The sequence below is a fragment of the Quercus lobata genome, chromosome 2 (genome assembly GCF_001633185.2).
Source record: "Quercus lobata isolate SW786 chromosome 2, ValleyOak3.0 Primary Assembly, whole genome shotgun sequence".
NCBI lineage: Eukaryota > Viridiplantae > Streptophyta > Magnoliopsida > Fagales > Fagaceae > Quercus > Quercus lobata.
Genome location: NC_044905.1, coordinates 92,759,613 through 92,785,339, shown reverse-complemented (window position 1 = coordinate 92,785,339; position 25,727 = coordinate 92,759,613). Strand labels below are relative to the sequence as shown.

The 25,727-nt window shown below is 32.8% G+C and overlaps 1 protein-coding gene across 1 annotated transcript; it reads right to left on the bottom strand.

Annotated features, from left to right (window-relative positions):
- Positions 1–10,738: 10,738 nt before the first annotated feature.
- Positions 10,739–16,853, bottom strand: LOC115977235 (NADP-dependent glyceraldehyde-3-phosphate dehydrogenase). Its single transcript, XM_031098970.1, has 9 exons — positions 16,480–16,853; positions 15,928–16,121; positions 15,719–15,847; positions 13,887–14,006; positions 13,341–13,477; positions 13,087–13,242; positions 12,001–12,379; positions 11,168–11,284; positions 10,739–11,060 (listed from the first exon to the last, which is right to left on the bottom strand). Exons 1-9 carry the CDS (start codon positions 16,625–16,627, stop codon positions 10,947–10,949), a joined length of 1,494 nt encoding a protein of 497 aa, XP_030954830.1. The 5' UTR covers positions 16,628–16,853; the 3' UTR covers positions 10,739–10,946.
- Between the last annotated feature and the right edge of the window lie 8,874 nt (positions 16,854–25,727).

Genomic DNA, 25,727 nt, shown 5'->3' with positions numbered 1-25,727 from the left:
TCAGGCCAAAATTATTTACAGGAGTTTCGATCTTCTCTAAAACGTCAAATATGAAATTTCTGCGTTGGATTGATTGGAATAAATTAAAACAGATTTACTTTTATATATTCCAAAAGGATAAATTGTTGAGGGAAAAGATATATGATAACTCAACTTTCTTCTTATGGACCGACCACGACAAAATTCATTAGGGCCAAGAATTCCTTCCACATTAATTTTGGAAACGAAGTGATTCCAAATAAACATCATTGTATGTCCTTCATCTACATGTTTCACAATGTCATGTAAAATGGTGATAACCTACCCTTAGTTCTCACTCCTCACTCCTTAGAGCTTAATTAGTTAATAATAAATAATTAATTTAATCAATATTCTAACAAATAGAATTGACTTGGTGGCTACATTTGTGGGATTTTTTCATTATTGGCAAATTAGTAATGCAAGCTAAGTTTGTGGATAAGCTTAATACTTTGTTTATTTTTATCACCAACTTAACTATATGTATAGCTTTTTAAAATTTTACTGTTTATAATATAACTATGTTTTTATCCAACTTACTTTTTAATCAAAATACACTAATAAAAGTAAGCTATATCAAATGGATCATCAACATTATAATTTAGTAAGTTACACTAAAAAGAAAACCAAGAGAGACTCTTTTGAATATATACCACTGTAAATTTCTTTAAAAAACCTTCTCCTCTCTTCCTGTGTGTATGTTAAAAATATTTAGTATTCTCAAGAAAAAAAAAAAACCAAGAGGAAAAAAAAATTTGCAGGGTGAAAGATTTGAATTTGAAATGGAAATGGCTTGTGCTAAATCATTTAAATTTTATAAAACTTAAACAAGATTCTTGCAGTTGTAATTAGTGAATTTTGACAAAGTTAGAAAGAATATATCTTTATGGAATTCTGAAGCTTTATTTCATGGGGAAAAAAAAAAAAAAACACTTTTCTGGCCGAATCTCTTATTGGATAACATAACTGTTGGTGAAAACACAATAATAATGGAAATAATTAGTAACTTGGATCATTATTCTAATGTAGTGGGTGTTACAAGATTCTTGCTGTTGTAATTAGTGAATTTTGACAAAGTTAGAAAGAATTTATCTTTATGGAATTTTGAAGCTTTATTTCATGGGGAAAAAAAAACACTTTTCTGCCCGAATCTCTTATTAGATAACATAACTGTTGGTGAAAACACAATAATAATGAAAATAATTAGTAACTTGGATTATTATTCTGATGTAGTGGGTGTTACAAGATTAATTAGTGAATTTTGACAATAATAATGGAAATGGCTTGTGCTAAATCATTTAAATTTTATAAAACTTAAACAAGATTCTTGCAGTTGTAATTAGTGAATTTTGACAAAGTTAGAAAGAATTTATCTTTATGGAATTCTAAAGCTTTATTTCATGAGAAAAAAAAAAAAACACTTTTCTACCCAAATCTCTTATTGGATAACATAACTGTTGGCGAAAACACAATAATAATGGAAATAATGAGTAACTTGGATCATTATTCTGATGTAGTGGGTGTTACAAGATTCTTGCAATTGTAATTAGTGAATTTCGACCAAGTTAGAAAGAATTTATCTTTATGGAATTTTGAAGCTTTATTTCATGGAAAAAAAAAAAAAACACTTTTCTGCCCGAATCTCTTATTGAATAACATAACTGTTGGTGAAAACACAATAATAATGGAAATAATTAAAAACTTGGATCATTATTCTGATGTAGTGGGTGTTACAAGATTAATTGCTGGACATACCTCCACCTTTCACCTCTCCCTTGCGTATGTATCTAACCCAATATCTAAGACAGTTCATATTAGCCTATTAATCACCACAATTAAAAAGAACAAAATAGTCACTTTCCTTTTCAATGTGTGATTAAACATTTTCACTAACTCCCTATCTTCCATATTTATCTCCACATCTTTATATTTATGTTGTAATATTTATTCATTCTAATTAATTAATATTAAAATGTTCCAACAATAACCATGTATGAATATGAGCAAAAAAAATTCAGTAGTAACTATCTAAATCACAATCGAGTGCTTCCTTTGTTACATCGTAATATATAGTTTAACACTACAAAAGTTTAGAAGGAAACTGATGGCTTTTAGATTTTTATGTGTGATTTACTATAGCTCCAAAGTTCAATCTGTGACATGATTTGAGTTCATGAACTTCATATGTTGGGATGTAGTGAAGTTGGCTTACATGCATGTACATAATTCCTTACCAAGAAAGTGAATGATTTTTTTTTATTTTTTATGCCTTTGTAATTAACTAGGGATCAGATTTGCTGAGAGACTCGAAAACAAGCTTTTATCAAAGCTCTCCTGCAGGTCAAAAATGTAGGTATATGTCCTTATCTTTCACCAGTCACATCCTCACTTTTCTTCAGGTGATAAGGCATTCTTTACACCTCGTCCCACTCATTCTTTTACACGTAATATGCCATGCAAATTCTTATCTTTAAAAGCCTTAAAACCTGTTCAAAAAATATGCTTATGTTGTTTTGTTCCATTAAATGAGAGACTTATCCTACATTTAACATAATCTAAGCCTAAACTAAGCGGATTCCTGGAACTGCTTTTGAAAACGACAACATTAATCGAAATACTTATCCACCAATGCTATAAACTAGTAATATAATAGAACTGTAAGTTATTAAAAGCATGAACTATTTCTTTGAAACAAATAGGTTGAATGAATAGCTTTGTCCAAGAAGTCTATGAGTTTAATATCCTTGGAATTAAGGAAGCAAGATTTGACAAAGTAGTTTACAGGATGAAATCGCAAAGATGCTAATATCTTCTTAGGTTAAAACATTTTAATTTTCTTGTAATCATAATTTTTTTTTTTTTAAAGGAAAAAAACATATTGTATGGGAAAATTATTGGAAAACCCTAAGTTGAAGAAACAAAATAGGATGACACAGATAACGCGTCTGTTTGTCCAATTAACAGTCAAATCCATTCCAATTCTATTCTGTCAATCAATCACCTAACATCAATTCTATCCAAATGTCAATGTTGACATTACCAGAGGTGGGATTGCAACTGGACATCCAAATTCCGATTCTCATCACCTTTGCTTTTATGAAATCCAGTTTTTTTGTCGAGTAAGAACAGTGATTCAAAATTTTCTATTATTTTTTTTCTAAATTATTAAAAGAATAACAGTGATTGATATACAGTAAATTTAATGTTAGTTCAAACATATATAAAGGTAATATTATATGGATCATACCTTGCCACGTTTATAATTTGTTAAAAAAAAATTGTATAGAATATATATATATATATATATTGAAAATAGTCCTGTTACGAGAGATACATTATTATAGAATATATATACATTGAAAATATCTCATAATATCCACATTTTTTTTATTATAAATAATTGGTATATTTTTTATAGGTTTTGTAGAGTAGGTATTATATTTTTTGAATATAAATTTGTGTGTTAAACCATGCAGCACTTTTGAATTCGTGGTTTTGTATTCCCATCGAAGTCTTCCATTGTAATTATAAATACAATGAATACAATTATTTAATTGTAAAGATATTGTTAGCGGAAGCACACATATTAATTTTCAGCAATCTGTCAATTCATACAATTGTAACAAGTGATCCATCTCTTACAGATATAGGCAAAAGTAGCAAATGACAACCACATCCAAACCAATATATCAATATTTCTCAAAAAATTGGTGCACATTCAACCATGCACAACATCAATTGGATTGGATTGGCATGTGATAATTGATAAAATGACGTTGCTTTAAAAATAGAAAAGCATTTTCTTCGTATGTGGGTCTCTCTCAAACAATTGGTGCTCGCACTAAACACACATGGCGTTGGTTTGGAGTTTGGACACAAGCATTGTAAAACAAGGTCATTTGAAAAATAGAAAGGTAATTTATGCAGAGGTTAATAATATATACCCAATACGCTATTATAGAGGACAGTCAGCAATTCACTACAATGGCACTGTTTCAAGCATGCTAGAAGGGATGATAATGGATTTGCCCATTCCCTTGATAGGATAGAAGCTCTAGCTGCAGAGTTAGATGTGTAGATAGAATCTCTTCCACGTTCCCTCTGATTTGGTGTATGTATTTAGAAAAGACTTTATTCAGCATAAATAAAATTTCTTACATTTTTCTCATAAAAAGAAAAAGAAAAAAAAGAAGTGGAGTCAGGGTGGTCGAGAAAAAAATTTACTCTGTTAAATGTCGATAAAACTTTTGGCCCCACCCTTAAAAGGAGAAGGGCCTACCCCGTGTCCACCTTAATCTTTTGGACTGATTATATTAGGTATGCATGTGTGAATAAATAAAATGAGTAAAGTTCCACATAGAATAATAATGACAAGAGTAAATAATTAATATAACATAATTAAACAAAAAATTATAGATTTAAACTTTTGATGTAAGTGGCGTTCTTATATGTTATATTCACTATTTAATTGGAGTCTCACCCGAACACCTTTTTTTTAGTGAATTTCTTATCTATGTATATTTGTTGTTAGAATGCAATAAAAACTCAAAATTAAACAAAAAATAAAAGAAAAATATTCAAACCTACCTCTTAGTGGATTTCTTCTATATTTGTGTATTTTGCTGAGAGCAATAAAAATTCAAAATAAAACAAGAATTAAAAGAAATTCAAGATATAAAAAAAAAAAAATAAAAAAAAAAATTCCTACCTTGATTGCAAGAAGTCGGAACTTGATTTTGAGTCTTTTGACTGTTCCTTCCTGTTGATCTACCACACAAACAAAAAAGAATTAGTAAATCTTTAACTAAGAGAGCCAAAGACCAAACAGAGGGAATTGGGCAAGTAAGAAAATATTGAACTCATTGAATTTAAATAGAAAAATTCACTCTTAAATAACTTTTTAAAGTGATTATGTGTGCATTTATTGGAATACTCTCTTGTACTTTGAAATGTGTGTCCAAGAGGTATTTTATGGATAAAACTTCTAGTGTTAACTTACCTCATAGAGGGTTTTATGTCTTTTCCCAAATATTATTCACCAACCTTTTAGGATGTATTAGGATTAATAATTTGACCTCAACTATATCCATTATTTTATGTCGAATTAAGTACTGCAATGGAACTGATAGAAGGGCTTTTTGCTACCTAGTTCTATTTCCCTTCTTAGGTTGTGTTTAGCATTGACTGAAAAAGATAAGTTTTTTTTTTTACTATTTAGCTTATTTTTGCTATTATTCATTGGTCTTACTACACTTTTTGATATTATTCATAAATTTCACTGTACTATTTCAGCTAGTTTTTAGCTTTATCTATAGTATTTTCAACAACAAAAATTCAGTTTTAGTTAAATAAATTATTCCCAAACAGACACTTAATGTGTTTGATGTAATGGATCCATGAGGGCTTACCACAAATGTTACACAAAGAACAATTGATAGTAACTAGCTCCGAGAATAAAAGAACTGGGAGAGGAGGAGGAGGGTACTATGTAATCCACCCAAGTTGATTTTGTTAATTAAATTCACACAATACAAGGGTTAGAAACAACAATTTTCTTAAGTTAGAGATAAGCCTGCAAAAAATGAACTTATAAGCCGTTCCATTCTTAAGCATTTCACAACCCAAGAAAAAAAAGAAAACCCATAAGCAATTTGCCAGCAATGATATATCCCATAGCCTTATTTCCTTTATGAAGTGAACTAGGGTTTAAATTCATCATCTTTCATCATTTTAATTATTGAATTATAAGAGATTTTTAGTTAATTCAACTGATAAAGTTTTTTGTCATCAAATAATATATTTGAAGTTTGAATCTTGGAGCTAATACTATAGGTTGAAATTTCATTGAGTGTGTGTATATATATATATATATATATAGAGAGAGAGAGAGAGAGAGAGAGAGAGAGAGAGGGAGGCGTTCATTAACAAATACTAGTTAATTTATAGATTGGTCAACTCTAGGAAAATTGTTTAATAAAAATTTTAATGTATCATTAAAGAACAGGGGGATAAGAAGAGAAATTCATATGGGTCTCTAAGCATAAAGAGCAGCTAGTCTATAAAGTGCCGAACCTGTATGCCCCCACACTAGACAATTTTTTAGGGTTTAATGATCCTCTCAATCTTAATTCCTTTCCATATACTAATTAACTAATGCAAACTTCTGGTGTACATTATCTTCTTCAAAAAGAATACCTAGAAAAGCCTAAAATGCGTACTTTCTATCAAATGGTAAAGAATCAAATGCATAAAAAAAAAAATCAGGACCTCTTAATGGGCTCCACGAAAAGGAAGATGGGCTTCCTATTAAACCCTTAAGTACCAATTCTAACATATATCATACTTTTTACAGAGCATTCTAAAATGGGTTCCCCAAATTGATCTGCCTAGTCATTTGTATGACATGCAATTTATATGACCTATGTTGACTAACTCAGGCTCCTATACATTGTTAATTAATAATTTTTGTTCATATATGATATAATATAACAAGTTGGAATCCGAGAAGGATTAGACCAATAATAGGGAATTAGGTGGTAAGAGATAACTTTATCAAATTGGTAATTAAATAACAATGTTTGATTAACAAAAAGAGAATTCTTTTGGGTTTATATTAAGGGAAAAAATCATTCAACCAATCTTGATGGGCTTAAGTGCGGTTGTATCAATCACTAACACTATGAGTCTATGACAGTAGGCTTAGATACAATCATACAATGGGCAAATAAATATTAGTTTAGGTGACAAAAAGTTGTGCTAGGGAACATTGTCTATAGCCTGAAAGAAAATTCCAAATTGGTGTGAAAGGTAAAAAAAGGCAAAAGGGAATGAGTTTCAAAGTAATGTTTTATTGCTGGAGCTTAATTAAGCAAGAGTTTGACTAATTGTAAAGCTAATCCTAATTAAAGGTTTAACACGATTACTCTGCATAAGCAAAGATTGACTTCTTAAGCATGCGCACGCAAATGCACATAATGAACTGGCGTTGCAGTTGTCAGTAGATCATTGTGCCTAAAAGGTGTTGGTGAACAAACATAATTAGCAAAAGAAATCTCCGTCTTGATGATCAGAAAAAGGTAATGATGGTATTATATTTGTCACTTGTATTGAAAGAAAAATAGGATCACAAATAATACAGTCTACAAGACACGTAAATTTCATTTTTAGTTTTTAAAGATTTTATAATTATTCGATGACCAGGCAAGTATGAATATTCGAATATACTATTCTATATGATTGGAATATACTATTCTTTAGTGTTCACTTTACAATGCTTTCAAAATATTATCAAATTGAAAATGATTTTACAATACAACAAATTAATGATAAAAAGGTAAATTACAAAATTCAAAATTGAAATTGAAATTCACAATCCATAATATGAATTCACATTTAGCATAAACTATAAATACTTACTGTTACAACTTATATATATATATATATATATATATATAGAAACAAAGCTAGAGAGAAGGGTCTTTAAACATGCGTGTATAGCGCATGTGAAGAGATTAATATATTTGATAATGCACAAAATCATCAGCTAGTGAATCGTCCACACGTGCAACAACTAAAGGTACTTGAAGAATGAAAGGTGCAGAACCTATAAAGAGTACTTGTGGAGTGCTGGCCAAAGACCTTCCGAAAGTTAAATTAGTGATTGAATGATCTCCAATAACTTAAGAGTATGAGAGCTAGAGAATTTCATGTTCCTTGGAGAAGAGGAGACTTGGTGCTTATATAGTGGTGTAGGGCTAACTGAGATCCCATGAATATAGATCTTCCCTTGTAGGGACAATACAAATGTTAATGTTATGTGATCTTTGGGCTTAATTTCCCATATTTAGAGAATACAAGTATGTGGAAAGATCTTTGGGTGTAGTATCCAAGTTCTTTTCATATGGGAATGCAGGAGTGGAGAACACATAAATGGTGCGGGACTAAGTACCTAGATTCGTCGGTACATATATGATCGTCATGACCACAAGGTGATAGACGAGTCATGCCTACTTTCTTAGGTCCCTAAAGGCTTGGAAGGCATGACAATCCGTTTAGACACCGACGATGCTTGAGCAACCCTGACAACTTAAACGGAGTTTTGACTAGGTAACAAGGTAACTCACGTGTTAGTGACCGAAGATGCCTTTAGAGGCGAAAGATCCTTTAGTGGCCAAAGACCCCATAGAGGCCTAAGACTCTAGGGTGTTAGTTGAATTTTTAGGAGTCGAAAATATTCCTTATCAATATTTATTTATTTTCTTTTTTGTATTTCATTTGAGTTTTAATTGTATTTTTTGAAAAGGCTAAAAAGGTAAACATGAAAGATTCATAAAATTTTTATATGACTCATTTTTGTTCTAAATATCTTTAAGTCTATTGATTATTGCTGTTTGGTTTCTATAATGTCCATCATTGTAATCTTGCTTATTCTTGCTTAACTTACCAATCACATGAGAAACATGCGATAAGAATGAAAAATCATGATATTAAAATTACTAAATATTATATAATAAAAAATAGTATTTCATTTTTTGTGATAGTCCACACAAAATTCTCTTGTAAGAATTGTGGCTAGAGTGCTTGATAATATGGTTATATTTTTTCTCTTAAAAAAAAATATAATCCAGGAAATGTATAATCGGAGAAATTGGAGGAGACCAAACTATATATTTATTTCCATAATTATTTCACTGTTAATAGAAAATATTTTCTCATATTGTCACTTTTACGTAATACAGGATGAGGATACTTGGGTTGTCTGTGCTAGTTTTCAAATCTTGGTGAATAGTCGAATGCGCTTCTGCTGTGGGAAGAATCATATTTGACCTTATTGGCAAATCTGTGGAATACGCATATATATACTTTTTTACAACTTTTTTTTACGCAACTTCTTTTCCCAGCACGGATAAGAGAATTGCTTCGATAACCCAATCTTTCACTGTTCCTTCCAACAAATAAATCATTTCAATTAAAAAATATTTTTTTTTATTTATTACCAAAAAAAATTAAAATAAATACCATTTTCTTTTTGGGTTACACCTTTGTTTTGTTTATCTCTCTTCTTTCCCACTTCAACCTAGATGTTCTTATCATTATTAAATTAGGACTTAAAATAATCAACAATGAAATAGATAATTTTTTTGACCTAAATGTTCTTATCATTATTAAATTAGGACTTAAAATTATTAACAATGGAATATATAAATTAAAAAAAAAAAAATCATAGTAATGGATTCTCTTTTGTGAGTTTTAAAATGTATATGAAGTATGGCTTATAAATTCATGTTGTGGTAGACTAGTAGTAACTGGCGGAGCCAACAAATCTTTTCAAGGGCCAAGCCAAATATATAATAAAAAAAATTAAATCCATAAAATAACACATATATAAAATATTTATTTATTTAAATTAGTAACATAAGAATAATTATAAGAATAAAAATTAAATCAGTCAACTATATAAATGCATTACATGTTTTTAGCAAAAATCTAAGAGAGCATTATTGATTTTGGAAAAGTCAAGGAGAATGGCCATTAGCAATGATCTTTAAAATGACACCTGCCTTCGTGACTTCGTCTGCGTGGTTGGATCATCAAAACGAGTTTGTAACAATGGTTTCGAAGTGAGGGCAACAGACAATAAACAAGTTTGGTCACAATTGTAAAACTACATACAGTAAAAGATCAAACAGAACGTTGGGCCTATTCAAAATTTATGGATGACCATTTGTAAGGGGGCCCAACACAACGTACCCTTCCCTACTTTGAATTTCTCAGTTTCCTGTGCCTACTTTGGGTTGTCAATTTCCTGTGCATACTTGGAAAAATTATAATATGCATTTCAACATTTCCTCAATTTTCTACAACTCTAATGAGCCACATTTCCTTCCACATAGCCATTAGCAATGATCTTTTCCTCGATTTATTATTTTGTGTAACAATTACATACAATATCTGTTTCACATAGATGTAAATGCCATTAGTGTAAGTAATTTACTAATTTTATCTCCAATTTTGAAGAGCCTAATACATGAACTTGACCCAACAACATATCACTTGGGTGGAGGGCACTTGCCATTACACCGTAGTCCCAAAAATAACTTAATTTTCTAATCATCTTGTACTAATTGAACATCTGTTAAAAATTTATATTCTTAAAGGATGAGTAAGAAGTGAACTGGAATATATGAAAAATATATTTCCATCTATGGTTAAGAATGGTAAACTCGTGATTTGTACTATAATGTTGTGCATGTTATAGATGGGTAGTCAGTCAATGAATCAATTTCACTATGTCGCGTAGGTAAAACTGATTTGCAAACTGTTCTGGTTGAACTTACAAGTTGAGCCAAATATATGCAATTTTTAAAGATAGGTGCTCATTGATATTTTATGTTTGTTTACTGAAACGCTTTTAAAAGTTGAACAGAGATATTCAAATAAGACAAACAGCATACAAAATTGGACTAACATTGCCTTAGGGTGATAGAGCACATGCACCACATTTTGGCCTCCAGACCCTAATGCCCATATGAACAAACAGGTCTGTCAGTGTTATTCATCACTCCACTTATAGGAATATGTGAAAGATGGAGGTGCTTTGGTTGTTTTAAGACTTTCATGTGTGTCTCTAGTAAGATGCTTCCAATCTTGTGAAAGCAACAAACACAGATATGTCAGTAAAAAACCCTTATTCTATAGTTAACATGGCAAACAAAAGTGCTAGATAAAGCCAAATTCATATTTCTGCAAAATCGACTGCATATTGTAGACACACTGTAATTGCTCATAAATGTATCCCCATTATTCATCTGATTGTCAATTGACAAAGAAGATACAAACTTAAAAGTCTACTGATAAATTCCGTTTTCAGATATTTCTAACTAGCTACAATACAAATAGTTGTGATCATCCATTTATTATTGGTAATACTAGCCCATGGTGTATGAAGGGGTTGGTAAGTTGATAACAGTGGTCTTGACCTTGGTCATCATGTTAATGCTGTTGGTGATTCCTTGAGACCCAATTCCGCTATCCTTTATACCCTGTCAGCAAAGCATTTGTTTAGTGCTCATTGAGATAATGACCTTAATTAAGAAGAATGCAGTTTCTGAAAGTAACATTTTGGTAAGTTTTTTGAGATTTGGTTTACCTGGAAAGGAAAATGATCTGGTCCACGAGCTGGTGCTGAGTTTATCTGAACCGTCCCAGTCTCCATTGCATCACTGATCAACATTGCTTTGTTAATGTCCTTAGTGAAGACGCAACCCTGCACATCATTCATGAGTTAAGTTTAAGCCAATGTGAGGAGAGAGAGTAATCATAAATTATATGAAATATAGGAAGCTGATAATTCATTTTCAATAAGGTCCCTTTCCAGGACTTATGATTGATGCCATGTCTCATAGCATACTAACCAGTAATATTAGAACAAGTACATGCCCATTCAAGAGTAATACTCCCCAGTCCCCTCCAAGATTTAGTTTAATGATTAACACTAAATAATTACACATTAGTGAATTTTGAGTAGGGGTGTATGCAAAGACTGCTTTAAATTTATCTGATGTACAGTTTTTGTTATTACCGATAACACACACATGAATGATACTTAGAGCCAAAAATAATCCACAATAGCAATTACCACAATTTTTAAATTTTTTTAGAAAAAATTAAACTTTTTTTTTGTCATATTGGTGAGCTATGCATAATCTTTAACAAATAAATAAAAGGCATTCATTTTCTGCAAACTCCAGACATAATCAGTGAGAGCTCCCTAAAACCATTTCCCAGCTATCAACAAAATTACAAGGCAGTGATTGAATGAATAAATTGGCCTGTGCTTGTATCAAGGAAAACAGGGCTGCGCTAAATTGAATTTGATAGAATTTAACAAGTAATGAGAGTATAACACCACATTTTTCCCTTGACCACACACAGTAGAGGAAAACTAGAATACCGATATCAGAAAATAAAAGAAATTTATACCTGGAGTCCAAAATTGCTAGCATTGCAATGGTGGATTCCTTCTTCTACAGAATTGATCCTAAGAACTGGCAGAACTGGTCCAAATGGTTCTTCCCATGCAATCCTCATATCAGGCCTTACATTATCTAACAACAAAGGCCAGATAAGGTTGCCCTCTCTTTTGTACTCTTGGCAAAATGTAGCTCCTTTTTCTTTAGCATCCTTAACCAATCCTTCAATGTAATTGGCAGATGACTCTGACACCACTGGAGTGATATCACAGTCATCCTCAGGTGGCCCAACAGTCAATTTTGCCACTTTAGCCTTCACTTTCTCAACCAAGGAATCAGCCACAGATTCCATCACCAAGACAACCTTAACAGCTGTGCATCTTTGGCCACTGTCATAGATATTGGTAGAATAGAATCATTTAAAAAGTATGTCTTATCAGCCAAAATTAGAAAATGTAGCAGAAACAATTAGGCTCAATGTATTACAGAGAAGTAGATCATGAGACGTGGTTTCATAATGCTTCTATCCACCTTTTATTTAAATACAATAAACATCGAAAACTATGTTGAGAACAATTTCCATATGCCATTAAAATGGAGGAGAATGGCATCCTTCAGAGATAGTTGTCAACACTGACTCTGTAAGACATAAGCCCAATCCATGCAAGCCACATTCATCTCACATTATGTATTAGATTGAATATTTTAATAATAGTTAGCAACATTATGATAAAACCTCATTTGCTAGTTGTTTCTGACTATATTTTCAGCTAAAACAAATGGAAAATAATGAAGTTGGAGGAGCAAATAATGTTGTCAAATCAGAACTTGGTCTGATGTTTGATGCACATTATAAAATGAATGATGCATTTATAGCCACCTTATATCTGAAAATGACTTCCTGCAGACATTGGTAAATAAGTTTTCCTTTGTTATTGACAACATAGATTGTAGCTTGAAAAAAATTCACTCCTTTTGTGCTTAATTAAGAAGAGCAATTGGAATTTCATAGAAACAGTCCCCAACTCTTCTTTTCTCTTGCCAAATGCAACACTAAAAAGTACAAAGTACGGACATTTATGGAAAATCCTTTCACCTGTAAGAAAAGCCCCCCTTTATTATGTTTGCTGCTACCAAATCTAGGTCAGCATCCTCAAGTACAATGCAGGCATCCTTTCCTCCCAATTCCATCTGAAGAGGAATCATGCCTGCCTTTTTTGAAATTGCAATTCCTGTGTCTCCACCAGTGAAGCTGAGCAAAGCAACAAAGCAAGTTAGGGATGACCGATTATAAACCATACAAGGGAAGGGGAGATCTATTTAGTATGATAGAAAATGAACTGGATTTACCTTATGCAGTTCACCCCAGGATGCATAGTAAGGAAGTCTCCAATCTCAGAGCCTTTCCCAGTGACACAGTTTATAAGACCCTTGGGAAAACCAGCCAAGTGAAAGCAATGCACCAAATGGAGAGCAGAAACAGCACCCTGAAAGGAAGTTGAGGATGAGATTAAGAGACTGAAACAATTCAGAAGGGTTATAATGTTCAAGAAGCATCCCTGGGAATGTTGGATCCTCATACATAAGTGTAAATATTCCTCTGTTTTCAGCAAAGTAAACCATCTAATTTCGAATGATTTACTTCACGTTACAGACAGGATCACTTTTTGATCTTAGTTTTTACTCATTTTTGGCCATGACTTCAGTCTTTGGCACAGAATCCCTTTGAAGGATGGAGATTTCCTCCTTCAAATGCTGTGGATAAATTTACTTTTTCTAGATCTCTTCATTCAGTTTCAGTAATGAGGGTTGGAGGTGGATGTATGGAGATTATATACACTATTATGATGAGCAATTGGCAACATAACTCATAATTTTATTCATAGGGCAAAGTACCTGAGTTGGAGGCTTGAGCACAATGGAGTTTCCAGCTATCAGTGCAGGAGCAATCTTTGACACAGCAAGGTTGACAGGATAGTTAAATGGGGGAATGGCTAAAACCACCCCAAGTGGAATCTGCAACACAATGCAAACATAATATGTAAACAAAGTCCAAACTCCAAAATCACAAGGATGTATACATACATATATAAAATATACGTTATGTGTGTGCATCTGTTACTGTTTGGTCTATATTCATAAAACTAAACAGGATTTGCCAAGCAGCTAGCTCACAGATCTGCTAGCTGATGTAGAAGATACACCATTAGGTTGATGGTTAACACTTTCAGTTGTTCAGTACTTTTTATTTCATATCCTCGCTTACCATCCCCCCGTGGAGCAAAAAATAATTTTCTAGATAAAATTTTAATCTGTTATCATTCCCATATGCACCTCATATTTGCAATATTCTATCTTCAATGAATAGATGACTTGGAACCTCAGGGCAAGACATGTTTCTGGTTCTTATAGTTTTGCATTTTCACATTTATGAGAAAAATATGTCCTTAATGTAAACCATAACCTTCTCCATTAGACTGTCATGGCCAATTTACTGTCTGCTGCATCATATGTAGGACCTTTATGGTACCCTGTATTTAAGATCTCATTAGCATTTTGTTTCTCCAAGTTCTTTTTTTCCTTTTCATTTTTTCTAAGTAAATTTTGATTTCAAGGAGGAGGGCAAAAAGGAGATTAAAAATAGTGACCAGCCAATTGTACTACCTCTTGTGGTTTCCAAAGTTACCTATAGATAATGAAAAAAAATAAAAAAAATAAATAAAAAAATAAAATTTTAGATAAGAATAGCCTGGAGAATATAAGAGTAGAATTTTCTTTTTCTTTTTTCCTTGTCTTCCTAGCTATCAAATCAACCATAAATGAAATTGGCAGACTACTATACAGAAAAAATTGAATGAATTAGGTGCTTTCTTGTGCAGTACTATGGGCAGACTACTATACCAGCGGTTTGTTAGGCCGCTGGTGCAGGTTTGACCTGGTAAAAATGATGATACCATATTGTAGAATTGTTGACAATATCACCAACAAAGTAAACTAAAGAGAGGGTATGAAAAAAATCTGTAACATATTATAGTTTTAAAAGATTGGGTTTTAGGTGAAATTGTATTAAAAGATTGCCTTCTACCTGCCCATATCTTATCTCCAATGTCATCAAATGGGACAAAAAAACGTCACCAATAAATAACAATGGCATGACACTTAACAATCTTTATAAATGCAAGGGTGTATGCCTATAATACCATCACCAGAGCAGTCTGTAAATTCCATATTGTGGGCTTATCATCATAGGATACACAGGAATCAACATGTGTAGGGTGAATTTTGACCTTACATGTAGTTAGCTTTTCATTTCCTGACATGCTCAGAAGCTCTACCAGATTTTGAAAACCGTGACAATTTTTTTTTTTTTTTTTAACTTACATCAGTAAACCAATTTAGTACCACCAGATTATCTATTTTCTGAGCCCATCATCTCATCTGACTACCGGGGCTAGGTGACCAAGTCTGAACAAAATTCCTTACTCCCGCATATCTCACTCTCATAATTTAAATTTATTATTTGGTAAGAAAAAGTAACAATGCTACAAACACAACAAATTTCATAGTTGTTTTCACAACTTGTTGAGGTGGTTGACTACAATTAATGGAACATCGCTTTTGCATGGACCACGGCTGACACTAGTTTTAGTGTACAACAATCACAAGAAGTTGTGAAATTTATTGTAAGGCAAATAAGAAATTTCATAAGTAAGAATGGAAAATTTTACCTTAGAAGTGAGGCAGTACTTGGTTCTCTCATTTCCAGGGAAACTATCAGAGACCAAGAACTTTCCCTCCCCCAGAATCCTAACCCCTTCTTCAGCAGTGTAAGAAACCAGGTCCCCAGACCTCACAACCTTCATCAAATCCAAAAATTCACATCAATTACCTTCATAGTGATACCACAAAAACATGAAAATCAGAACAATATTGATACCTCAGTTACTGAATCTTTAGCTGGCTTTGCGATTTCTTTTACAAGGCATTCAGCAATTGGGGCTTTATGCTCTTTGAGGATAGCAGCTGCCTTGTGAAGGAGTTCTGCTCTCTTCCAAAGTGGAGTCTTTGCCCATGATTTCTGTGCAGTTTTTGCCAAATCCATGACCTTATTTACCTCTTCTTGTGAACAGGCTGTAGCAAAACCATAAAGTAGTTTGGTTACTATAAAAATTTGATCACAGAGTTTCATTATTTGCAAAAAAGAAAACAAATCCTCCATTCAACTGAGTTGAACTCACAATTTACTCTGTTTCAGAAGGGAGTATAACATTTCTTTGAAGAAACCAGTTATTTCAAATCAAAATATGGTCAAGGTTATTGAGATTCACAATTCTAAAATTAAAACAAATTAATGTCATCAACTTAGTTATCACTTGGTATATGTCACATAATTCTAAGTTTTTAGTTCAAACAAAGAGCTAGCTGGCTAGCACATGAACAAAAACCAATTTTTCAAGTCTAAAAAGAAAGATGATCATAATTGGGTCACCTTGAACCTTGTACTGAGTCTTTCTTGTAGTTGGGTTGATGATAGCAACAGTTTTCCCAGAAGTTGACTTCTTCCATTCCCCATCCGCATAGTACTTGTACACATGCTCTCCATCCAAAATCTCTGCAAACAACCCAGTCCCAGCCATAGTTTTAGTTTGTGAACAAAGAAAAGAAGCAACTTCACCAACACCCTTTTAGAGATTCCACTCCCTTGAGAGTCGGAGAAGAGTGTAAGAATTTAAGAAGTGAAGGTGAGAGGAGTGAGGAGTGTCTGGTGAGGTTTAAATTTGGTTATGGTTTGGTGGGTAATGTAATGTAATCTATCTATATATAAGAAGAAGGTGAGCCACGCTTTGCTCTGTTCCATCAACTAGGGACCAAACATAGCTGTGTTGTTAGTTAGGTGGTTCAAAGCGTGCCAAATAAGCGGTAATTACCTTCTTCTTCTTCTTCTATTTTTGAGAAAAAATATTTTTTATCATGTTACACGCAATTATAACACCTAACAATTAACTTTTTGTTAATCTTATAATAGTTTGTCACGTGTATATTTTTGTTTTCACAATTTCATAATTCATACATCCATATTCTAATATGTTTGATTCTCAAAAAAAAAAAAATTCTAATAGTTCTTCTCAAAAAAAAAATATATATATATATATATTCTAATGTTTTTTTTTTATTTAACTTAAATTATATTCTTTATTTGAATCTTCAATTAAATGAAAAAAATAGATAGTTTAAAGTATAGACATAATTATAGTAAATATATATTATTTATTAGTAATTATCATTAACAATTTTATAAATAAATATAATAAATATTTCAAATATCAACTTTCATATTTAATATTTTATATACAAACAAAATCAAAATAAAATGTTTATTAATAACTACATATCATAATTAATAAATTTTATATTTATAAACAAAATAAAAGAAAGATAAAATTATTTTTTCAAATAAAATTATATTTTATTGAATTTTCGCACGCTAACGTTTTTTTCTTTGAAAGGAATGGGTTGTTGACCGGTAATTATAAATTTTTTTGTACACTCACTTAAAAAAATTATACACCCTGCCCATTGAGTGGTGCCTTCCCTTTCCCAAAGGTGTACAAATTCTAAAATAAGTTATCGTTATCAACAAAAATTAATTATCAGAAAAAAAATAATCAGCAAAAAATCAATTTAAATACACATCCAAAGTTTTTATTAGCAAATTTATCCAAGTTTTTATTTATTTATTATTATTCAAGAATCAATAAGAGTGCAGTATTTGAAAACTTTTTTTTTTTTTTACAAAGTGCACAGTGGGACGAATATTCGGGAAACATGTGGAGTTCAATGAACAGTGGTTCAAAGTTCAAACGCATGATTAATTGCAAATGAAAACTGGGTCAAATGGCAGGGCGTAATCCCTCTCCCCATTTTGAAAGTAATTTAAAAAAAAATTAATTAACCGATACTCTAAATAATTTTTAAAAATCTTTTATAAGAAAAAGAATAAAATAACTGGTTTTATTCACAACTTTTTATACCCTGACCGTTAATTAATTAGAGGGAAGATATTAATGACATTATGGTATTAGATGACACCTAAGGTTGTAAACTAACCGAGTTTTATCGAGTAGTGAGTGTTTAAATTCAACTTGAAAACGAATGTATAATGTTTTAAACTTGGTTGAGCTCAAAACAAATCTATAAATGATATTCGAGCTTAAACTCATCAAAAAGTCTAAAAATTTGAGTTTGGCTTCGCTCAGCTTGATTCATTAGTCAAGCAAAGTTCAAACTTAATCAAGTTTTTGAGCTTGAGTAAAAACACAAGTACATTGTCATGCCCATATCAAACTTAGTATCATGCCTATTTGGTTTTGACAAGTAATCCTAACTTCCAATTACTTAAAGATTTAATAAGATATCTTTATACATACATACATACATATATATATATATATATATATATAAATAAATTGTATTTATTTTTATTAGTTGTTACTCTCTTGTTGTGCCACATCATCCACATATTTTTAACTATTTCTCTCTTATTTTTAACTCTTCTTCATCTTATTAATTTCTCAACTTATTATTATACTTTCTCCAACCTTTTTCATTCTCTTTTACCTTTTCATCTCCCCACTAATCTCTACCTTAATGTCAGTTTTTATTTTAGCCATTCTTATCTCATCATTTTATTATAAATTTGTCATTATTTCTCTCATTTTATGCATATTTTTCCCACCAAAAAAAAAAAAAAAAACAAAAAAACAAAAACAAACAAATTGTTATTTATCTCTCTCTCTTTCTCTCTCTCAATTCTTTAATCTTTCTAACAACTCTACTTTAGGTTGATGAATCATTGTGTTTTTAATAACTCTATTTTGGGTTAATACATTTTGGTATTGTGTTTTTTAGTTCCCCATCACGAATAGTCTCTCCCTCTTATAGGCTTGGTTTGATTTTTGTTTTAGTTAATAATTAATTATTTTGTAAATGAGAATTTGAATTTATATGAAAACATAATTTTTGCTATGCATTTGAATGTGCCTATCAATCATTTGAATAATATCAAGTATAATTTTGTTATGAGTTTTAATTATCATGATAATTTCCTTTAAGATAACGGGGAAATTGAATAATGCACTATAAACATAATTTCAAAGAATAGATCATGTCAATAATGAATAATATCAATCAAACAAACCAAAAATAATATGATGATATATTGGTACAGATAGAAAGATGAAAAATAATTTTAAAAATTATTTAATTTTTAGGAAGAACAAATTATCTCCAACAAATTTTAGAGAACAAATTAGTATATAGTACACCACAATTACAAAATAATTATCTTTTCCCACACATCATATAGATTTGCGACTAGTGAGTTTACTGTCAAACTCATATTAAACTTATTACTAAGCCCACAAATAAATCTAAGCTCAACATGTTTTGTATCAAGCCCTAATGTTCATGAGTTTGTTCATAAATAATTGTTTTTACTTCGGCTTGACTCGTTAATTAAATAAGCCTAAAACTAAAGTTCAAGTTTGACTTGTTTATAAACAAACAAGTATAATGAGCTGTTTATAGAGCGAAACTTGAGCTGTTTATGAATGACTTAGTTCATTACCACCCAAATTGTGCCACACTGTCAATGCCAATTGGGTGCAAATTAAAATGCAGTGAATTCGGATTAGTTGTTATGAATTACTATAACTGAGGGGTCTTCCAAACAAGACAAAAATGTTTCAAGAGAGATAGAGAGCTCAGACTGCTTGTACAAAATTTGTCAAATTACTTTCAAATCTTTAAGATTTTTATGTAAATGTTTTCTTTTGAAGTGGATTGAACCTGAATTCAATTGTCATGAGTGGATCGACCTGACACAATTCGTGTGCAAATGGTAAGATGGATGAACAATACCTGCGTAAAGTAAATGCGAAAGTTTAAGGGAAAAAAAAAAAAAAAAAACTAAGGCGAAAAGATATTATTTGTAATTTTGTACTACCCTAGTGACTAAAAACCAAGTTCAATATAATGTTTTTTATTTTTTATTTTTTAAGTAGAAAAATAGAATCTCTTTCTTTATTTCTTTTATTTCTTTTTTTTTTAATCCGAGATTGTTTCATAAGAATAAAAACTCTAAAATTGCACGAATTTGCATGGCAGATGACATGCAAGCAATGAAACCTTGATATTAGGAGGGAAGGACTTAAAAGCATAGAGATGTTAGAGCATTTATTTTAAAATTAACAAGATTGATACCTGAAAATTGAAAAGCCCTGCCATTTGTTAAAACTTTTTGCTGAATATTGGCGCCATTTGTTAAAACTTGAATATTGGAAAGTTGGGCCATTCTTGCTGAAGCGTGCTTCTGCTTCTTCTTTCACATTTGATAAAATTCTTTTATGGTAAATATTAACAAGTGTCCTGGCACTGGTTAATAATCTATATAAAGAAAGTTTTTATGGGAAATGAAAAAAAAAAGTAATTAATATTTTGACAGTTTTTTTCATTTCCCGTAAAAATTGTATCAAAACTTTTCTAAAGTGGATTATTAATAAGTGCCCTAAGAGCAAAACCCTTCTTTTATAAATATTCCAACAAAAAATATTACTTTTATTAGTCTTAATTGTTATCCATCATAACCGCACTTAGGGTACGTTTGGTACACTGAATGTATATTACATTAGGAATAGTAATCTTTATTACTGGGAATAGAAGACATTGTAATGGAATAACTATTACTACTCATAAGTTTGGTTGTTACATATGGAAAGCTTGTAAAAGATGATGTATAAGGAAATTTTATATTTTTGGAAATATATTAATTTTAAAACCTATTATATATACTAAGGAATAGTTATTACATTCATTTTAAAGAGGAATAGCTATTCTTCAATTTAAAAAATAGTCATTCCAATGTAATAACTAATCCATGTAATAAAGATGTAACCAAATGACCGAATTACTATTACACATGAATAACTATTCCATTACAGGAGCTATTACAGCATACCAAACGTACCCTTAGTAATTGGCGTAGTCAACTCCGTCAAATTGAAACAAGGTTAGATCCTCACTGTCCGGAGCTTATTTTGTTCTTTTACATTTTTTTTAGGAGGTCCAAGGAGCTTATCTACTACTCCTATGAATTCTATTTATATTTATATTTAAAAGCAATTGGTTTTGTAATCTTTATTAGTTTTGGAATCTCACATCAGTTAGAAGAATAATGAAAAGGTGGTCTGATTATATTAAAAATAGTTAGTTCCACATTGAAAATAAAAGAAGTATGGAGAGGTGATAGTTATCAATATTCTGATTCAAATCTTAGAATCTTATTAAGATCCTACATCCTTAAAACATCTTGAATCTTACTAGGATCTTTAGTAAAGTGTAATTTGTGTGCGGATCCAGATCTTAGGATCTCGATTCCATAGCTATAGTAAAGATATTGTGCTATGAATGAATTTTTTTTTTACTTTTTTTTTTTTTTAATACTTATTTTGGGCCTCTAAATGGAGCCCAAAGACCCCAAAATGATTATTAAAAAAAGTAATGAACAGACGAGCCTAGTAGCCCCAACCCAAATTGATTAAAAATAAATAAAAACATTAAAAAAATGCACAAAAGGCCCCAAGTCTCACGCCACCTTAACTGCTTAATTTAATCAACAAAATCATAGAAGATATAAGAGAAGAGAAGAAACTAAAGAGTAGAGAGTGAATGCGTTCACGGTGGCGCCACTGTGAGAGAGACCATCAACATCAATGGTGAGTTTTTTTTTTAAAAAAAAAAATTATAGTGTTGATTAGTTACTTGTTTGACACAGACACTCATTGATTATAATTTCTCAACAAGCACTCACTTATTATAATTTCTCAACGTTAGAAAGATTGTTCGGTGAATCTTACTATCTTAGTAATATGGAATTGTTATTTGTTTTGTGTTGTTTATGTGAGACATTAGGAAATGTTATTTATTTTGAATTGTTTATGTGAGACATCATGTATGTTTGTGGTGTTGAAACTTAGAAATTGGTATTTGTGAGTTGTAATTTTTGAACTTTGAACTGTTTATGTATTTGTAGTTTGGTACTTTGCCTTTTATTTTTTTTTGAGGAAGTACTTTGCCTTTTATTAGTAACTAGCTTGTAACACCATGCATACGCATGAATATACTTAAAATATACATTAAGATGTATAGTATAATTCTTACATATATAATTTAAATATTATTGATAGTCATTTTTTTAACTCTTTAAAATGTCTTGTAAGAATATTATTAGGTAGAAAATATAAATTGTCTATTTAAAAAAAAAAATTATGTTCATTAATTCTAGATTCTTTGGTTTTTGTATGTGTAAGGACACGATTCGTGGCGGACCGTAACAGTGTCGGATTCGCACGTGAAGAGGCCCTAACAATATCATTTGTAGAGCGTGGGTTTGGAAGGTTAGGCCTTGATCGACAGGCGGTGGGTTTTTCGTGGTGTTTATACAAGGCTGAGTTTTCCTTCACCCCTGGAGTCTTTCTCCTAGAGGTGGGCTGGGAGGCTCTGGTTTTTGGCCATTTTTCCCAGCCTCTCCTTTAGGTTACTGATTTTTCCTTTTATACTCGCCTGTGTTCACTGTCCTTCGTCCACGTATAGGGTCAACATTTCCAAGGCTGATATTTGTCCCATCAGCCTATACTCAAAGTCGTTGGGGGTGGTTGTAAAAGCCAAAGAATGCGGCTCTGTCAGGTTCAGAGCATTGAATGGCAGTAAGGGCAGCTTTCCCTTGATATTTTAGATCTTTCTTCCAAGTTTTAGTCCTATACCGTTTTTACCCTTCTTTCTGGGGGTACTTTGGGTCTGCCGAGGACTAAACTGCCCTCGGCGGTATCTAAAGGATATTTTGTTGAGTTTGGGCCATAGCCCTCCTCGGCTTGGGCCTTTGGGTTCTCCCCGGGTAGATGGGCCTGGCCCACAAATCATTTGGGCCCCACAATAGCCCCTCAAAACCCGACTGTCCAACCTCTTGGTTGGAAATGAGGGTTTTGGTGATGCCGAACCTCTTCCTACGGCCCAATCAATTCGACCTATTAATAATGCTGGCGGCTCTTCATCTGCCCAAGAAATGCACCGGTCTACGAAACAGTTTTTTGATTTCGCGCTTGATGCGTTCTCATCGTTTGGGTATCCAAAACGCGCTTTTAATGGCCGCTATTTACGAGACTACTTTAATTCGGCGGTTTGTTTTGATGGGGTGGAGAAACGAAACCGGCATGTTTATGTTGGCAGATTCCTTTGGATATCTGAACCTATTAAATGTCTCCCACTCCGCCCTCTGTATAAGAAGGAAGGGAGGAGGTTATTGTTTTTGCAAAGAATCCATTTTCATCCTTCTGAGATTTAAAATACTTGCCCCCCCCCCTAAGGTTCATTTTACCCACTGGTTTATACACTAAATCGTGATACACGTTACCATAACAACGAGTGATGCAGGAGCCAAACCCCTCCCATAAACGCCACGTTCCGATAAAGCTCATTATGGCTCGATCGGGACAGGGATGGCGAAAACTCAAAATCAACCTCTCCCTTCTTTCAGTCAAAATCCGAAGCAGGGACTTGTCACGTCAAACTTTTGGCGTGACTGAGTCGAGAACACCCATCATCAGTACCAACCGCTCTCCTATGAGCATACCTAGTATGGCTCCAGTGTGTTGGGAGTCAGGATCGAGGCAGGGACTAAGTGTCTCTACCTCTTCCTCTCTTCCTTCACTGGTGCTATCCTCCGTCTCCTTTTCTTAGTCTTCCCAGCACCAGATCCATCCTGGTGCTTTCACTTCTCCCTCTTTTGCTCCTTTTTCTTTCTTTTCATCTCTTCTCTCTTCTTCTCTCTTCTTCTCCTCCTTCTTTACTCATGTCCTCCATCTTCTTCATTCATCTCCTCCATCTTCTTCATTGATTTCTTCCTTACTATTTCCTTCTCCGTCATTTTTTCCAAAAGAAGGTTCTTATCGTAATATGAGCAATATTGAGGCAGAGATTGGAGAGACTTTGAAGACGAGTTTAAAAGACGCCTGACAGTTTACTTATCTGTACTACGGATGTAATTGTTGCTTAGGCAGTTCACATTTTGTATAGGCTCGTTTGAGCCCCTTTTTGTATGTTGTAATAATTTTTCATATTAATAAAAATTGTTGTTTATCTCATTTCGCATGTTATGTCTCTATGTTTTTATAAATTTGCAAGCGCTGCTCGGCACAATAATATAGCATCTAAATCAATGACGACTAAAACCAAAATACTTGATAATAAAAAGATGTCGCTATAACTTTAATAGAAGTGCTTGGCACGATAAGGCCGACCAGTGAAAAGTAACACTTACCCCATGCTAGCCGAGGAGAAAAACGAAGGTTTGATGCCGTGTGAGGAATAAACATTTGGAGATATATCACCCACCAAATGAACAGCCTTCTTATACGACTGAATGCTGGGGCGTTCCACCACCTTCCTTACACCTTTATTGGCCTTAACCTTTTATGGTGTTTAAGCCGTGGATGAAGTGACCTGACATTTTTATCAAGTAGCCCATCTTACGAAATTCAAACCCTTTTTTATCCAAGTATTTGGTTTCCCCATTGGCTTGGGTCCGAGGACCATACAAGGCCTTGGTTCTATCCAAAACTTGGAATAATTATAATTTTTTGTACTTGGTTTTCCCATAGGCTTGAGTCCGAGGACCATGCAAGGCCTTGGTTCTGTTTATCCCTTTCCTCAGGTATCTCACAAGTTGCCGAGCAGGAGGTTGTCCTCAGCAACGGTTATTCCCCGGCGTGGGCCGTAGTCCGAGGACCCCCATGCAGAACGGGCCTGGGCCGCGATTTTACTAAGCCCACCAATTAAGAGGCATTTCTGTGGTCTTTGGTCACGCGGTACTTTTTGGCGTCCCAGTGTTCGAGGCGCACCTTCGCGAGACTCCTTTAATCTCAGGTTTGCAGATGGCATTGGAAATCGAGCCAGAGACGTTTTGTCTGTAGTGTTCCTTGGGACGCTGCGTGAATTAAATGCCACCACCTTATCTTTTAAATAAATAGGAGAGAAAGTTGCTTTACTTTCGCACAAACCCTTCAGTCTCCTCTCCTAGTACATCATGTTTGAGGTGAGGATTGGGGTAAAGGAACTCTCTCCGCCACAAAGGCACCGTGTCCTCCTGAGACTCCAGATAGTGAGGTACGGGCAAAGGAAGCATGGATTCAAAAGGATATTCTAGTTTGACAGAGGGGAAAAGGGGGTTTCTCCCTCTTTTAGTCAAAATCCGAAGCAGGTTCTGTTCATGCCAGAATTTTGGTGTGTCAGAAGAAAGGTTCTCCGCCCCCAGCGCCTCTGCCTTGTTGCAGGCAAATTTTTGGTGAAGGCTCCTCAGCTTCCGGCTCCCTGCACCTTTCTCTCAGCGGTGTGAGGCTTAAGTCGGGTTCTTTTGCTGCCTGAGTTATGGGCATGCAAAAGCATTGAAGAGGAATAAGGTCTCGAGGCAGTAGCCAACTTCTCCTCTATGCTACCTCCTCGGTTTTATCTTCACCCTCTTGTATCTTTCGTTACTTACGTAGTTAGCTTCAATGTAAGCTCTGTTTCAGCTTTTCATTGTACACTGTATTGTTCCTTTGTCTTAATAAAATATGTGTCTATTTCTCTATACATATCTTTCTTCTCCGTAACAACTACTTTATGCATGAATATTAAATATAAGCT

Coding starts and splice junctions, on each gene's coding strand:
- LOC115977235 (XM_031098970.1), bottom strand. CDS start 16,627: ATGGCTGGGACTGGGTTGTTTGCAGAGATTTTGGATGGAGAGCATGTG. Junction 13,243..13,340: donor CCTGGGGTGAACTGCATAAG/GTAAATCCAGTT, acceptor TGCTTTGCTCAG/CTTCACTGGTGGAGACACAG. Junction 11,285..12,000: donor CTAGCAATTTTGGACTCCAG/GTATAAATTTCT, acceptor AATGATGTGCAG/GGTTGCGTCTTCACTAAGGA.